This window comes from Lactuca sativa, chromosome 8 (assembly GCF_002870075.4).
Source record: "Lactuca sativa cultivar Salinas chromosome 8, Lsat_Salinas_v11, whole genome shotgun sequence".
Lineage (NCBI taxonomy): Eukaryota > Viridiplantae > Streptophyta > Magnoliopsida > Asterales > Asteraceae > Lactuca > Lactuca sativa.
This window is the reverse complement of record NC_056630.2, coordinates 5,878,029-5,895,011: the sequence shown is the minus strand read 5'-3', so window position 1 is coordinate 5,895,011 and position 16,983 is coordinate 5,878,029. Positions and strand designations below refer to the sequence as shown.

At 39.4% G+C, this 16,983-nt stretch overlaps 1 protein-coding gene across 1 annotated transcript; it reads right to left on the bottom strand.

Moving 5' to 3' along the window:
* Nucleotides 1-1,636: 1,636 nt before the first annotated feature.
* LOC111903398 (uncharacterized) lies at nt 1,637-3,962 on the bottom strand. Its single transcript, XM_023899177.3, has 6 exons — nt 3,315-3,962; nt 3,027-3,192; nt 2,753-2,929; nt 2,581-2,664; nt 2,422-2,503; nt 1,637-2,334 (listed from the first exon to the last, which is right to left on the bottom strand). The coding sequence occupies exons 1-6, from the start codon at nt 3,653-3,655 to the stop codon at nt 1,886-1,888; spliced, it is 1,299 nt and encodes a 432-aa protein (XP_023754945.1). The 5' UTR covers nt 3,656-3,962; the 3' UTR covers nt 1,637-1,885.
* Between the last annotated feature and the right edge of the window lie 13,021 nt (nt 3,963-16,983).

The following is a 16,983-nucleotide window of genomic DNA, read 5'->3' as shown; positions in this document are numbered from 1 at the left end:
TATACTCTTAACATGGTGATCATGCCATCGCTTGATGTTATAACACCATTGGTGAGTGACATGTGAGGTGACACAAAAATGATGTTATAACTAGTTGTTCATATCCAATACTTTTATGGATTATACAAAAGAAATTTAACGACAACATGGTTTTCACTTCTTTTTCTATTGATCATCACATGTACAAGGTATTTATATACGTAAGATACAATAGTACTCCTAAATACATCTATTGATCATCACATGTACAAGGTATTTATATACATAAGATACAATAGTACTCCTAAATACAAGGATCCACTATTTCTCTATTTGACTAGACTTGGTCTATTGACATATGCTGAATAATACACTTGATTTTAGAGAAGCGTTATTATCCCTCGGCAAGCTCATATGCGGGACGAACTTGAAGCTTGTGACATATCTGACGAAAGCAATCTTTATGTAAGGATTTTGTGAAGATCTTTGCGGTTTGATCAACAGATGAGACATAGTTGATGTGAAGCGCTTTGGATTCAACTTGTTCTTTAACAAAGTGAAAGTCTAAAGCAATATGTTTGGAGCGGGTGCGAATGACCGGGTTTTTGGTCATACAGATTGAGCCAACATTGTCACACAGGAGAAGAGGAGAACTCGTAACAGGGGCATGTAGTCTAAGAAGCAGTTGTTTAAGCCACATTAATTCAGCTGCAGTGTAAGCTAAGGCTCGGTATTGAGCTTCTGTACTTGAGCGAGCTACCGCTTTTTGTTTTCTAGATGTCCAACCGATGAGGTTGGGACCATGATAGCTGGCAAAACCATATTGAGAGTGGCTGTCGTCTCTAACTGAAACCCATCCTGTATCCGAGTAGGCAAGAAGAGAAGTCTTTTTAGTTGGGGAGAAATGTAGAGCATGAGTGATAGTGCCTTGTAGATATCGTAATATGCGTTTAACAGTCTGCCAATAAAGAGTGGTGGAGGATGAGTACTCAATTTGTGCTCTGATACCATATACAAAAGAAATTTGGCGATCAAATGTTTTTCACTTCTTTTTCTATTGATTATCACCCATGAATGTACATGGTATTTATATACATAAGATACACCGATACTCCTAAATACAAGGATCCACTATTTCTCTATTTGACTAGACATGCTGAATAATACACTTAATTTTAAAGTAAAGAACCGTTATTATGGATTCACTGTGTGAGTTGGCTTAGGAGTCAGTTTTATTGTTGGAATCGATTGTGTTGAGGTAGTTGATGGGGTCAACTATAACCACCGTCAATCGTCTAAAACCATTTTAGTACTATAAACACGTCATCCTTGTCCATTGTGGGTAATTACCGATATATGTAAATATGTAATACACATTTTGGGTTTAAGATCCGAGTGACCATTTACACGATTCCAGTATTGTCCTTTGATTGTGATTTGTTCAAAATACGAACACACACAATCCAAAAGCAGTCCAGCCAAAATCTACCTCACTTCCCAACATATGTAATCCAAGAGTATTTCCAATTCTAACAATAACACTCTATTGATTATCATATACATCCCAAAATCTCACTTATTTCCAACAACAAGCACACGATTTCTATGGATAATTCCTCGTTCATTGAAGACATTTTTGCAAACAAGATCTTTGGCATTATCCAAAAAGAGCATTTTCATTCTTTTGTCGAACTATGTGCACCATATTATAAAATTTTGACTTGTTCTTGACCAAGTATATCCATTTACATCTTCTACTGTGATAATCAACATAGGTGAAGAGTTGGATCATGGTATCCCCTCAAATACTGAACGAAACTGGTGCAAGAAACTGGTGATTTATATTCTAGTAATTTCTAAGTAACAAATGTACAAAAAGAGACCAAATCGGGAGAATGCCACAGTGTCATCTTTGAGGGCCCACTTGCCTCCCTATGGACCCAAACCTCTTGGCAACACCAAATATTACAGCTTTACTAAACAGACCACGATCAATACTACATGCCACCATAACCACTCCACCAAATAGTAAGAGCTTTGGCACCTTCATCCCCACCACCTCTGCTACTTTGGTGGTGGTTTCTGCCATATCTGCTACTTCATCATCTTCTTCCTCTTCCTCCTCAGATTCTAAAGAAGCCAAGTATTTTTCATCAATTTTGGTACTCATCTGATCCATAACCACATGAAGCGATATTGTTTTTGAAAAAGCTCTTTCCTGTTGATATAATCGAAACCCTCTTTCAACTTTCCTAGCTGCTCCCCACATCCCTTGCCTTACTCCAAATTTTGCAATTTCCCAAGAGATCCCCATATCTTCATGATGGAAGAATGTCACCTCACACTTTGATTCCACTGTGTCATTAATTTTAAACATATCCATGTGAGTCAATAATTGGTACAAAAACAAATCAGCCACTTTTGCTATATGCATATGATTACCTGATTGAATAAACCAACTTGAATAATATAGATCAACACGCCTTGGTTTCTGCTTCCTTGGGACCCAAGGGATGGGTACTCCCTGTAACAAGAAAATTAGGTCAAAACAAACAAAGAAGCTGTTGAATTATTAGTATATGTTTATTTTGGTATACGTACCTTTGTAACGCAGTAATAAGATCTTTCAAGTTCCCATATGCGGCGACCAATTGTGTATTCTCTATCACTACAGAAAAAAGGGAACTGTGCATATAGCCATATGCATGTGAAAGAATTAGGAAATAAATATAAAGGAGACAGAAGATGATGTAAATTAGAGAACTTGACTTACCTTACGTATCCAATGTACTACGCTTGTTCCAGAATTAGGGAATTCTTCCAGGATTGCAGCATGTGAAAGCATATCATCCCACTTGAACCGAAATTCATCGTCCCAGAAGAAATCCCTCATCAACTCAGGTGTCGCGTTTTCATATACAGTCTTACTGCAATATTGAGGAGGGCCAGTCTACAATGCCCACAAATTAGAAAGACAACTCAATTGTTTGGGGATTGAAAATGTGAAGGTGGATGAATCGTTGAATCAAGAAGAAAGGAGAAAGTACCTCGGGATCTCTTTGCCAGGCTTGATATTGCATGCTAGGGGTTGAGCGATTCATCATATGCTTCCATTGTGGACCGCCGTCTTTCTTTTCCACGAGATGCCATAGATGTTTTAAATCTTCGTCTGTAAGAAGAAGACGGTTCTCGTCTTTTTTGGCAATTGATGAACTACAGGAATGTCGAAAGATGCGTATTACAGTTTCTATAGTACAGAAAGCTAACTATGGTGAATCTATGGTTTTAGATTGACAAAGAAACGGCAGCAAATCCTGACACAATTCAACAATTACCTGCAATTGGGATTGCTGCTCAAAAGCAATGTGGTGGGTCCTTCAACAACATTTCTATCCATGTTAACAGACGATGGATGCTGAAGGCTCTGGTTTGACTTTGACCCGAAGTCTTGATTCTTAAGAGTCGAGGGCATTAAACTCAGAGGAGGAGATGAAGATACTAAAGAATCGATTTCGCAATTGCCTAAGTTAGCCCATCTGGGTTTCCACGCCCAACCAATCATAACCCCAAGAAAGAAGGCAATCCCAACAGGACCCAGAATCATCAACATCTCTCTAACAATTTCCCCCAATGTGGGTCTCTTTAGTATCTCCCAGAAAACTTCAACAACAAGCATAATTGGGGAAAGAAAACAAATTTATCAGATTGAGATGGGTTTACGAAAAGGGTATTTGGAAATGAGAAAATGAAGCGGAGATTTTAGAGATTTTAGAGAAAAGGTCTTAGAAAGATGGGGAGGAAGATTTATAGGAGGCTTAGATTTAGGGCACAGTGGATAAGGATGAAAGAGATGGCAACGATGACAAGCCACATAGGACCGCCAATGTCGTTGCTGGCTTGCTGCCGCAAATTGTAGCCATTGAAATATTGAATATGAATGAATGAGGGAGATACCTAGGTAGGGAGCGAGGCATATGACTTTGCTAAAGAACTATTATATCGACGCTAATTTTCGAGGGGTATATTATTAGTTCATTGGTTTTTCTTTTTCTTTTTTTTTTTAATCATTTTTGTCAATTTTTATATTTATTTGGTATTATGAATATCGACATAGCTTCACATGGTAGTCGATACTCTATATCACAAATTCATTTCTCATTTTTCATTTTAATATATATATATATATATATATATATATATATATATATATATATATATATATATATATATATATATATATATATATATATATATATATATATATAAACAAAAATGAAAATGAGAAATGAGTTTGTGACATGGAGTATCGACTACCATACGAAGCTATGTTGATATTCATAATACCAAATAAATATAAAGCTCTAGCCTTGCTTAGTATTGACTTATATCTCTTCTTGAATTTATTTGTATGCTTTTAGCATGGGTGGTTGTTGAGGAAGTAGAGGTCCCGAATGTTTATCCTTTTCAGATCTATGATCTTCATGAGCTCTTTTGACACGGCCGGTGGCATAATGGCAAGACTATGGTTGACAGATAGCACTCTTATTGATTATGGTATATATGTATGGCTCACGGTTATGTATGACATCTATGGATCGTTGGATATGTATGGTATGTGGTATTTTGGGAACTCACTAAACTTTGTGCTTACAGTTTTCAGTTTATGTTTCAAGTACTCCAGTTTTCAAATGAAAGAGCTCGGGACGATCGCAGCGCATACACCCGTGTTGTCCGCAATATGTGATATTTGGGATTGGACTCTGATAATTGTGTTAATTGAAATGATTTTCAATGTTTAGAACAAAGTTACAATAGTGTTTTGATTATAATAAAAATGAAATTTTTACCTTGGATTTTTGGGTTGTTACAAGTTGGTATCAGAGCCTTGGTTTGAGGGATTCGGGCATATCCTCATATGTGCCTTAGCTCAAACTGGGGAATTAGTGAATTTTTTTTATAAAATAAATATTTAACAAAAAATGAATTTCTAATCAAAGAAAGGGGGTGTGATGCATGCAATCGATCGAGCTCAAGTAAGTGGTTCCCAGAATACCAATATATGTTTATTATGTTATATGTTATGATTATGATAATTGCATGCTAGATTAGGGATAAGGATGTAACGCCCCAAAAATACGGTCCAAAAATTTCTTTTAAAAAACATTACTAATTCATAGTTAAGTCGTTCAAACTTACAAAAAGGGTTTATATTACAAATCATAGTCTCATTTCCAAACACTTGTTTAATTATCAGAGTAAAACATCACAGGTTAACTTGTCATGGTGTGTGCACTGCAACCCTCCCGAGCTCCTTCTCTGAAAACTGGATACCTGAAACCAAAACTAAAAACCGTAAGCACGAAGCTTAGTGAGTTCCCCAGATACCACATACCATACAAACCAACTTATCCATACATGCCATACATAGCCAACATATCCATAATCAAGTAAGGTGCTATGTGCCAAACATAGTCTTCCTAAGGTGCTATGTGCCAAGCATAGTCTTGCCATTATGCCACGGGCCGCACGTGGTCTTCCTGGTCAAGCCTGGGGCCACTCCCTGGGTCTTACAGACAAGTGCCAAGGGCCACCCCCTGGTCTTTTATGCAAGTATCACAAAGACAACCGTACATACTACTCTACTTAGCTAAACAGCATATAGTGTGCCAGAAGCCACCTCCTGGTCTTTCATATATAATAGCATACAATGCGCCAGGAGCCACCTCCTGGTCTTTCATACATATTGCCTAGGGCTAACCCCTGGGTCTTCCTACCTTACATAATAACATACTGTGTGCCAGGAGCCGCCTCCTGGTCTTTCATGCATATTGCCTAAGGCTAACCCCCGGGTCTTCCTATCATACATAAACTAAATTGGCCGACATTGGTGCCTTAGACCCATACAAACAGTGAGGAGACTCACCTCGTACTGCTGAACGTTGCTGATAATCCTCTGGCTGTTGACCGACAACCCTCTGAACCGTTGCTCCACTAGCTACTAGTATCAACATAACACTTAGTTCCAAACTGAACTCCAGAAGTCAAACTAAGTCAACTCCGGTGAAAGTCAAATTCCTGGTCAAAGTCAACCTTCCAGGTCAACCCTACTCGCCGAGTCTGCCTACTGACTCGCCGAGTTCATATGCTCAGAGTCCTTCCATTCGCGACTTGACTCGCCGAGTCCACCGATTTCCGAGTCCTGTCCTGTCCAACTCACTGAGTCCCCACTCAACTAATCCGAGTCTTAACTCGAAGGGTTTGGGTTTTCGTGACTTGACTCGCCGAGTCCAAGAACAGACTCACCGAGTTGTTCTTCTAACTCGTCGAGTTCCTGCCCAACTTCATCCAACTCGCCGAGTCCACCCATGTGACTCGCCGAGTCCACCCATGTGACTCGTCGAGTAGCTTCAGCTCTTAATCCATACAGTGGCTTTTCGAGCCATGCAGGGGCTCCAAACTGTAGATCCACTCTTCTAAGGCCCATCTTTCACGTAAAGTTGCAAACTTTACCTGAAACCAAGATGCTATAGGCTTAAAACACTCTAGGGCTTGGTTTTGTGACAAGCATGCTTCAACAACACACCATAGACTGCTGCTTTATGGGTTTCTAGGCCAAGACAACCCTAGATCCGAAGTTCTCTTTGCTCACAAAGGCACAATACATGAATTGGCTTTGAAAATGGCCCAAAATGACAAAATCTAACTAGGAAAGGGGATCTAAGTGAATAACAGCCAAGGTATGAGCTTCATACCTTTCTAGGACCTGAAATGACACACCAACACAGAGTCCACTGCTACTTCTTGAATCACCCAAGGCCTTCCTTCTTCTTTCTAGCTTTAAATCACACAAAAATGGCAAGAGAAGCTCAAGGACACTCAATGGTTGCGTAGGGTTTTGAGAGAAGGTAAAGGGAGTGATGGAGGCTGGGGTAAAGGCCTGAAATGAAGCTTAAATAGGGCACCAAGCCCGGAAATTAGGGTTTTCCAACCCAGACCTGACTCGCCGAGTCGGTCCCTTTGACTCGCCGAGTCGGTCACTCAAACCCCGACATGGTTCCTGCTCCAACTCGCCGAGTTCACCCATGGACCCGACGAGTTGACCCCTTTAACTTAGGTTGTGACCCCTTTAACTTAGGTCATGAAACGAAAAGATGTTGAGTGCATGTGGTTTCTGTGAGGTTGTGATCCTACTGACTAGGTGCATGGTACGAACTTAATTACTTCTACAAATTAGCATATAATCATGGATTCGCAACACATAGCAATTTGTAATGTCATAATAAAACACGTAAAAGTTCACTAATATTATCCGCATTTGATACATGAAAATTTTGCTCGAAAGAGCATACATAAGTGATATTAGTTCGACAGCATAACGGCTCTATGAGTAGTGTAGTCACTTAAACATAGAGTCGGGATACATAGCATAGATCCTAATGGCCTAGTCAGATAAGCCTATCCCTAACACTCCGTGGTGCGTCCTATATAGTGGCGGGGTCATATGCCGAAGTGTTGAGCCAGCAATTGAGCCATCTCAGTCATGTCTCCAATAACCTCATCCCTCTCATGCTCAGCTTGCACTGCACGTGCTTCCATGGCATACAACTGTTGCCGCAGGGCGGCGATCTCAGCTTCGGGAGAGCGGTTCTCCCTTAGGGGGTTCATTGGTGGGGCGGGGTGGTCCGGTTGCGCCTCGTCTACAAACGACGTGGCGTGATCTTTGCCCAGGTCTTGTCCTTCCTCTATGTCATCATCGGTCTCCTCGAACTCGTAGTCGGTGTCTGTGTATTCGTCAGGTCCGACGTCGTATGCTTCCTCTTGATTCCCTTCTGGTTCATCTTCAAGCATTCCGTGAGCTACTAGGACTTGATGAAATTGGATACCCTGCTGCTCTCCCTCCATGGAGACCGGGGGAAGGTATAAACTATCGTTACTCCTATGACTCTACAACTATGGTATAGACTAAACATATGTTCTCTTTTTGGTGATAAAGGGGTATGTTTTTAGGTTCCCTAGCTATCACGATCTCCTCAGGACGTGTGGTAGTGATACCTTGGTAGGAATGTAGTTGATCAGGCTACATCCATTCCTTGATACAACTAAGAACAGTCCTGGATTAACCGAGATACTAGCATTATCTTCTTTTGATTCGGTGTTAGGTTCTTGTTCCTAATACAAGCAAGGGTGTTTTATTGTTATGTTTTACTTGTTTTGTTCAGAGTTGTGTTAGTCCCTCTTTTGGTTTATAGTTGCATATCAATGTGTGGCTAGATATGCTAGTTCACTATAAACAGAGCTCTGATACCAACCTGTCACACCCCCGAACCAGACGGCGGAAACGTCCGAGGGCTATTGTGACTCAATTGAATACCATCACAATGAATATACATGAATCATAACATCATTCATCACCATGCATTGAAATATTACAACCGATATTGTTTACATTCAGTACATTGTTTCAAAACATTACAATTCCAAAACGTAAACCGTTCGATATTATTTAAACAAACATCATGACATAACTGGACACATTTTTCTTCGATTTACCTGTTACCTGAGAATACAAGTATTTTGGAAAACGTCAACATATGAAATGTTGGTGAGTTCATAAGTAAGGCTTGAAAAGAAATGATTTGTATAGTTTTGAAAACCTCAGAAAATCCGATATTTTCTAAAAAAACGTTGTATATGAGAAAAAGTGTGAGGATCCGTAAGTATGCTTGTTGATTATTATAAATGTGAATAATTGTTAGACTTTGTATATATATCACATAATCAAGAGTGTTGAATTTCCCAGGAAAAACCCGATGTTTTCCCAATACATCAAATTACGTGGCTTAGTTAGTATTATTCCGATACGACGTTGTTTTCTATAGTTTCAGGTGACATTGGATTAATTATGGGTTGTGAGTCGTTATAATCACGCATTAATGAAAATGACTAGTTTACAACTATACAAACGATCCCTTAGGCGTCGTCTGTACTACTCACTTAATCCAACCACCCTAACTTCTCATAGCCCCACAACCGAGGAGAAAAGAGGGTTCGAAGCCCCCGTTATTTCCATAAGTCGTTCAAGGCTATCGTGAATGCGAAAGGCACTTGGCCCGACTTGCATTTGACTTCTCGACTTTGCTAGCAGTACCAAAGGAACCTTGGGGCCCAACAGCACAATAAAGCTATTGAAAGTCCTTTTACACGAAATTAGGTCATATAAGGCCCAATAACATGTAAGCGCGTTCCCTTCGGGCCTAAAGATCATGTCATTGGGCAAGCTAGGCCCAACAAACACGATTTGAAACTTTCGAGCCCAAAGATGGTGTATTGAATTCTCGTAAATTTCCGCGTGTGTATTGAAGTATCATTGTTTATTGATTTTTGATTCGTTATTGATTCGAGACCGAATCAATTCGTTTGGTAACGATTTTGGTGTTGAAGGTGTATTTATTATTACGTTTCGCCGGTAGACGTAGTACTTGTATTTTTATTTTAAGGGATCCATTGTTTTAAGAATGTGATTTTATCTTCTTAAGCCCTTCCTCGGATAAAATTTACACTTTTAACCCTTTGAGTATAAAAGAATTTCCTGTTTAGTCCTTAAACTGTTTTTCTTGACACTTTAGTATCAAAACTTATTGGAAAGACATTTTTAGCACAAATTTACTTGATAAACAGCTTAAGTCCTTCAAAAATGAAATTTTCTCGGTTGAAACCTCCATTTTCGCAACTTTTACAATTTTGACCCAAAATGGAAAATTTTTGCATCTTTGGTCCCTGTTTAATTGGAAAAATATTTTTGACCCTTGAAATAGATTTGGTACACTAGCAATCCCCGGTTTTATAGAAATGTGCAGTTGCAGCCCCTCCAACTCAAAATTTTCGCACTTTGGGGCTTTATTGGGCCGAAAAGCCCATTTTGGCCCATTATGTTTAAATTTCACATTTTTAACCCTTCAAAAGTGTTAATATTCAGAAAATACATATTAGGAACTGTTTAGACTCATCTCAACCTTCAGAATCTATATTTTTTCGTTTTGGGCCCCTTAGTTTTGTAATTTTAGCATTTTGAGCCCAAAAATGGGTTTTAAGTCCAAAAATGTTCATATTAACCAACTTGGTTATTTTTCTAGACTTGATTAGTGAGAAATGGTATAAGTTATACTTATTTCCTTCATCACATTGTAGATCTCGGTTTTTAGGTTCTTTTGGCTAGTATAAACATCACAATCACATAAGACCATACATATAAGTATAAAAATCACACAAGGCATACATATACTCATAGATCTACACATTTGCTTGTATTCTCCCCCACAAAACTTATAAAAACCGAAAAAGAGGGGGTATGAAGCTCACCTTTGGGTGTGGTTTTGGTTTTTGGAAGAAAATGAGAAGAAATTCGGTCTTAGCAACCTTCCTAGGAAGATTTCGAACTTGAATGCTTCTTAGGTGCTAGATCATGAGTTTGAATGAATTAAGAGGTGATTTTTGGATGAAATGAAGTAGCTAGTTTAAGGATCTAAGAGATTTCTTACCTTAGATGATGATTTTTGTGTAAAAATCCCCTTGATTCCTTCTTAGATCTCGAAATATGGATGAGTTATGAGAGAGTTTCCTTGAGAGAAAAGTGAGTGAAATGTATGTGTGTGTGCTTGAACTCGGCCGAGAGCAAGAGAGAGAGGGAGAAAAAGAGTAGCTAGACTTGGAAGTATGTGAGTGCATGGATGTTTGAGTCTTCATGCATGGATGTCCCTTGAACAATTGTGAGGTGTCACTCACAAAGTCAACTCTCCTCTTCTTTTGGGCTTGGGCCGAGAATGGGGAGGGTGAGAGGAGGTTTTTGGGCTTTTTGCCCTTAAGCCCATGTTATAGCTAGGTTGGATGATTTTTGGCCTAAAAATATAAATATGATTTTTTTATGACCCATTAGGTTAGATTAGGTTATTATGGTCCAAAATGGTTCATATAATTAATCTATCTCATTCTAGGCCCAATATGTGTGACAACCCAAGTTGTTCCGTTACCTTTCCCCGTTACCGTTAACGGAATATTTCAGTTTGTAAAAGTTCCGTTAATTAGAGGTCGTCAATTAAATAAACATTTCATTTGTTTATTAGGCCGTTAAGTCGTGATGAAAGGAAATAAAAACACATAACATAGATTTCCATTTAATTGGAAAAAACTAGTTTTTATTATTACGACCACTAAATCGGGTGCGACCAAAAGCCCTGTTTAACGGCAGTATTGGGTAGAATTCCACTGAGCCCCGACTCAAAACCCTATATAAGGGTGAGTGGAGTCCATTGGAGACTTTTTACACTCCCCAAACCTTCTCTCTCTACAACTCAATTTTGAGCCAAAAATCGTCCGTTTCGAGCCTCAAACGAGTAGGTAAACTATCCTAACTCATTGTATGACTTATCTAGCCTGCAATTTCGAGTTTAAAACATAAAATAGGGACATAATTATGTGTTTACGGCCCAAGAACACTCTTGGACCGTAAACACCAATTATTGGGGTTTTTAAGCCCCAAAACCCCTCCAAATTGCCCCTAAGGCTTAGATATGATTTTTAGGCATGCATATTCGGACTTGGAACACCTTGAACTAGCATTTTGAAGAGTAAACATGAGTTTACTGCCCAAGAACATGCTTGGGCCGTAAACTCCTCTTCATGGGGAGTAAACTCATATTTGTGTGTTAAAAATGCCCTTAAACACACCTATGACCTTGGATAAAATTCTAGAATTGACCACCAACAAGCTAGGGACCTTAAACCCAATTAAACACATAGATTTTGTTGGAATAGTGTCTAAGGCTGCAACTATATTAGACAAGTATTTGACCCGGTTGTGCATGGTCCTTTTGGGTTGCCTTCACCATAGCAACTTGATAGGATGATTTATTAAGAGAGAGTATATATTATTAATATATTATGAGAATAATATAATGAATAAGATATTTGTTATCTGATTAATATAAGTCATAGAATTAATTAGAATTAATTTGGTGACTTAAAGAGATTAATTAAATAAAGGGGTATAAACTGTCAATTGTTTGATAGTTAAACTTTAGACTGTAAATCCTTATTGATATAGGATTGGACGATTTCTAGGGCTAGGATAAGCCAAAATCGTCCAAAGGGTTATCAAGGAAAGGATATGGATTAACTTAAAGTCTAAGTTATCCAATTAGGGTTTAGGTTGTAACCCTTACGGAGTCTACAAGTATAAATAGACCCCATGGCATAGGGAATTCGATACCTCTAAAAAAAAGTAAGAGAACCCTGGCCGAATTCCTTCCCTCTCCTCTCTCCTAAATCATCTTCCTTGCTATTGGTGTTTGTAAGCCATTAGAGGAGTGACATTTGTGACTCTAGAAGCTCCAAGACCTCAAGATCAACAAGGAACTCAAAGGTATGATTTTAGATCTGTTTCAATGTTGTTATTTAACCTAATTAGTCATTAGAAGTCTTGGATTCAAAGCATGTTTAATTAGAAAGCCTAGATCCAAGCATTAGGGTTTTGCATGCGTACATAGGAAAGTTCTTATGGCTAAAACCCATCAGATTTGAGGGGTAAAAAGGAGTTTACGGCCCAAGCACATGCCTAGGCCGTAAACACCTCCAAACCATGTCAAATGATGGTTTTAATCCCCCCAAATGGCATCATACTTCATTATAAATCACTAGAATTGAACCAAGGGCCTTAAACTTCAATGAAACCTAGGGGAGTAGGAGTTCACGGCCGTGAACTCCCATTGGGGTGGTTCATGGGCCGTAAACTCCCATTTGATGCCCAAATGGTGCCCAAACTCCTTCATTCAGCTTGGAAAAATACATAGGATTTATTCTCTATCATTTAAGCACTTAAAACACCCAAGGAATATGTCCCTAGGAGTTTACGGATGTAAACTCCCTTGGTTAGGGCCGTAAACTCCAAGTTGGTCCATATAGGTGCTTTAAACCCATTCACACACTTGATATTTGAGTCTAGCAAAATTCCACAATTGATATGAGACACTTTAGCACCCTAGAACACCCTCACCATGAGTTTACAGCCGTAAAATCATGGGGAGTAGTCCCAGGGCCGTAAACACCCTATGGTGAGTTTACTCTTGGAGAGTAAACTCCCTTCCTAAGTCATACTAGCCCTTAAATGTTACCCGGGACACCCCAAACACTTAACCAAGGTGTTATCCGCTCCTTAGGGTGCGTATACTTGTTTAATTGGTATTATATGTACTAATTGTATGTGAACATATGTTAAATAGGTCATTGTGTGTGTTTGAGTCCTTGCGTGACACCGAACGCCCAAACGGCACCTTCGTCGGACCTACTTACACCAGGTGAGTTCATACCCCTGAATGAACCTCTTAAATGTTTTTACATGTTTTATAGGGGGGAATACAAGTTAAACGTGTCAGTTATCATATCAATCACATGTGATTGATAACCCGCATGCACAAGATTTTACCACTGTACATTGTTTTACCGAGTAGGACACTATAAATGGTTTTCAAAAAGGGTTTTCACTTGGTTAAGTTCTTACTTTTATTGCTTTATCAAAGTTCGATTTTCAAATTGATTTATGAAAGATTCCCAAAGATTTATAAAGGTTTTCACACTTATTTTACCAAAGAATACAAATGCGATTTTCCTGAGTATAACGGTTTTTCCAAGGTTTTCAAGTATACTTTTACTTGTTAGTTACTGCTGCTTCACTTATACTTATTTTTAAACTCCTACTCGATAACGCTTTCACTTCGTGATGCGTTTATACTTGTTATTGTCTCTATTTCGCTTATACTTGTAGTCGCTTATACTTGATAGACGCTCTTACTTCACTTATCGTCGTTTCCACTTCGTGATACACTTACACTTGGTACACTTATACTTCACGATTCGATTATCCCACTCTGTACGCTTATACTTTACAACTTGGATGTTCCACTGTATGCTTATACTTCACGACTCGGATATTTCACTGTACGCTTATACTTCACAAGTCGGATATTCCACACTGCACACTTATACTTCACTGTATGATTTCACTTGATACACACTCAAGCGTAGTTAGATGTATGTTTGTGCTTGTATAGATGCATATAAATAATGATTGAAGTTCTTAGGAAGGCTTGTCCGCCCTATTTCCTTTTCTTCGTTGAGATGTGGTCTGGTGGGATCGGATGTCCATCCGAAGGTCGTTTGATTCATTAGTTATATATTATGAACACAAGCATAGACATACGGGTTTACTTCAGTCAATTCAGTTAAGATTCTCTACCTCTAGTTCAACACTTACATTAGAAATCCACTAGTTGGAAGTCTCTACCCACTATTTGGGATGCATCTTCAGGACATGGCCTTCTCTGTCGTCTAGTTGGTAACCAAAGTCTCCTGTAGGGAGAGCGGACATTGTGTGTATAGATCTATACGGGATTGACAACCCCGCGCCTAGACTGCTAGCTACAGTCCCGGCCTACCAAGCCAACGGGTGACAAATGTCACATTATAGACGCTTGTAGGGCGTCTGGTACTCTAGTCAGTATGGTTACGAGTATCCCGGGTTACCTTATAATTCATTGGCTTTAAGGTAACGATATTTCGCCAGCAATTTACACTGTATGCTGGTAATTCAATTTCAGAGTCACACTGTTTGACCTTACAAGACGTATCTTTCATTTGATACTGTCTGGGGTCTGTCTCCTCTGTTTTGACCTTACAAGACGTATCTCTCATTTGATGCTGTATGGGGTCTGTATCCATTGTATTCACAGTATCCACTGTATTCACAGTATCCACTGTATTCACTGTATTCACTGTTTTAGACCTTGCTAGACATATCTTTCATTTGATATTGTCTGCGGTCTGTATTCACTATCTTGGACCTTACCAGCTGTACCTTTCATTTGGTACCTTTTGGGGTCTGTGTCTCTATTTGTTAGACTGAGCCAGGCGTGTCGTTCGTTCGATACTCTCCTGGAGTCTATGATTCCTTTTCCTTAGTCAGCAGTCCTCACTGCTGAGGCATATGTTATTTCCCTGTTGTCTTTTGCTTTCTTTAATAATCAAATTCAGTATTTTGATAATGATAGCAATTAAGGGAAAACCACTTTTTATCACATAACACTGACCAGACTTGGTAGAAGGCTGCTTTGATTAAAGAAAATATAAGATTTTCTGGAAAGAACTTTAATACACTGTAGACACTTAAACTATTACTTTATAAAGTTATTTGAATGAAATGTCACTAAATACTTATGAACTCACCATCATTTGTAAAAATGTTGATACTCGCTTTTCAAATAACTTGTATTCTCAGGTTAGCATTAGACAGGTACATCCCCAGAGATGTTGATGAAGATGGCTTAGTACCGCGCTGTATTTATTCTATTAATTGTATTACTTTGATGTATTAATGTAACCATGTAAAATTATTACTATTAATGCAATGTCTTGTTGTACTTTGATTACTATAATGCATGTGTTGTGATACTTGACATGACGTCATCCACACAGAACGTTTCCGCCGTTCCGGTTTTGGGGTGTGACAATATGGCCCAAAATATTGAATTAAATGGAAGTGGGTCCAATTATAACCTATTTAAGAGTTCTAAGCCCAAGATAGCCAAATTGGAAGCTTATTGGTCCATTGGGCCCAATAAGGAAGTCCTAGTCCAAAATGGACTTAAACAAGAACTTCTAGGGTTTCCAATTGCTTAATGACTATTTGAATTGCTTGCATGGGGTGTTTGATTGAAATTTTGCTGACATAGAGTATGCACATACATGCTCTTATGTTTTTGATTCATTAATTGGTTTAAGTGTTGGTTACAAGGCACAAAAATTCCTAATTGTGACACTTGTGCCGCTCTTGGTCTCTAATGACCTGTCGTCTTCCAGACCCATCATAATATGGCCCGCTCACATCCGGGCGGCTGCCCCGTCCTGAACTTATCTACCTGAAAACCCCGCCACTGAATCATACACCTGCTACATCCGCTCTAGCGAATAGGGACCGAAGAATGCTACGGGCCACCCAGTAGTCTTACAACACTTTTATGCTGCCAGCCAACCAAAGCTACGGGCCACCCCGCAGTCTTGCTAAACCAGTGCTACGGGCCACACCGTAGCCTAACCATACTCACATACGATTGCTACGGGCCACACCGCAGTCTTACTAATCTAATGCTACGGGCCACACCGCAGTCTTACTAACTATCCTCACATATGATTGCTACGGACCACACCGTAGTCTTACCACACTCCTCTTACTATCTGACCACTGGTGAATGCTACGGCCATCCGGTAGTCTGACAACACCTTTCCACACCGACTAGCTGCTAGTGGATGTTGCGACTAACTCATAGTCGGTCATACAAGCACAATCTAGTACCCCCAAGTGGTACTCATGTCTCAAATGGAACTCCCAACCGATTCCTCTAAAATCTGCGACCAGACATTTCGAGAATGAGGTCTCATAATTGGCAAGTTTTCCCAACTTCCAATTCACACTATCCTCAATTCATACAGCCACCTGGGCTACGTTTCTTCCTGACAGGAGAGCGAAACTTATCCTAGTTTCAAAACCCCTTCTACTCCCATAACCTGATTGTTTCTCCCCCACTTAGCTTCAGCTAAGTCTTTACTGCACGCGAAAACCCAAAGATTTCCATTCCTTCCTTCCTTACACAATAGGAATGATAACCACCATCGCCCTATTCTTGCTAGCGATCCGTCTCTAGCCCACTCCAAATACCGTATGATTACCGAATACTAGATGAACACCTCCCGCATCCCTGATACTGAAAATCCCCCGAGCTCTGACTAATGTCCTTATGGTTCGAATAACTACTGCCCATGGAAAAATCCTCGGTGATAAGCCACTTCCTTTGATGCTTCCAACAACTATCCCAAACGCCAAGACAAGAACCATCAAACCCTGATGATGGTGGCTGACTACTCCCTGAACCGTTTTCAACCGTAACTGAGATGATACTG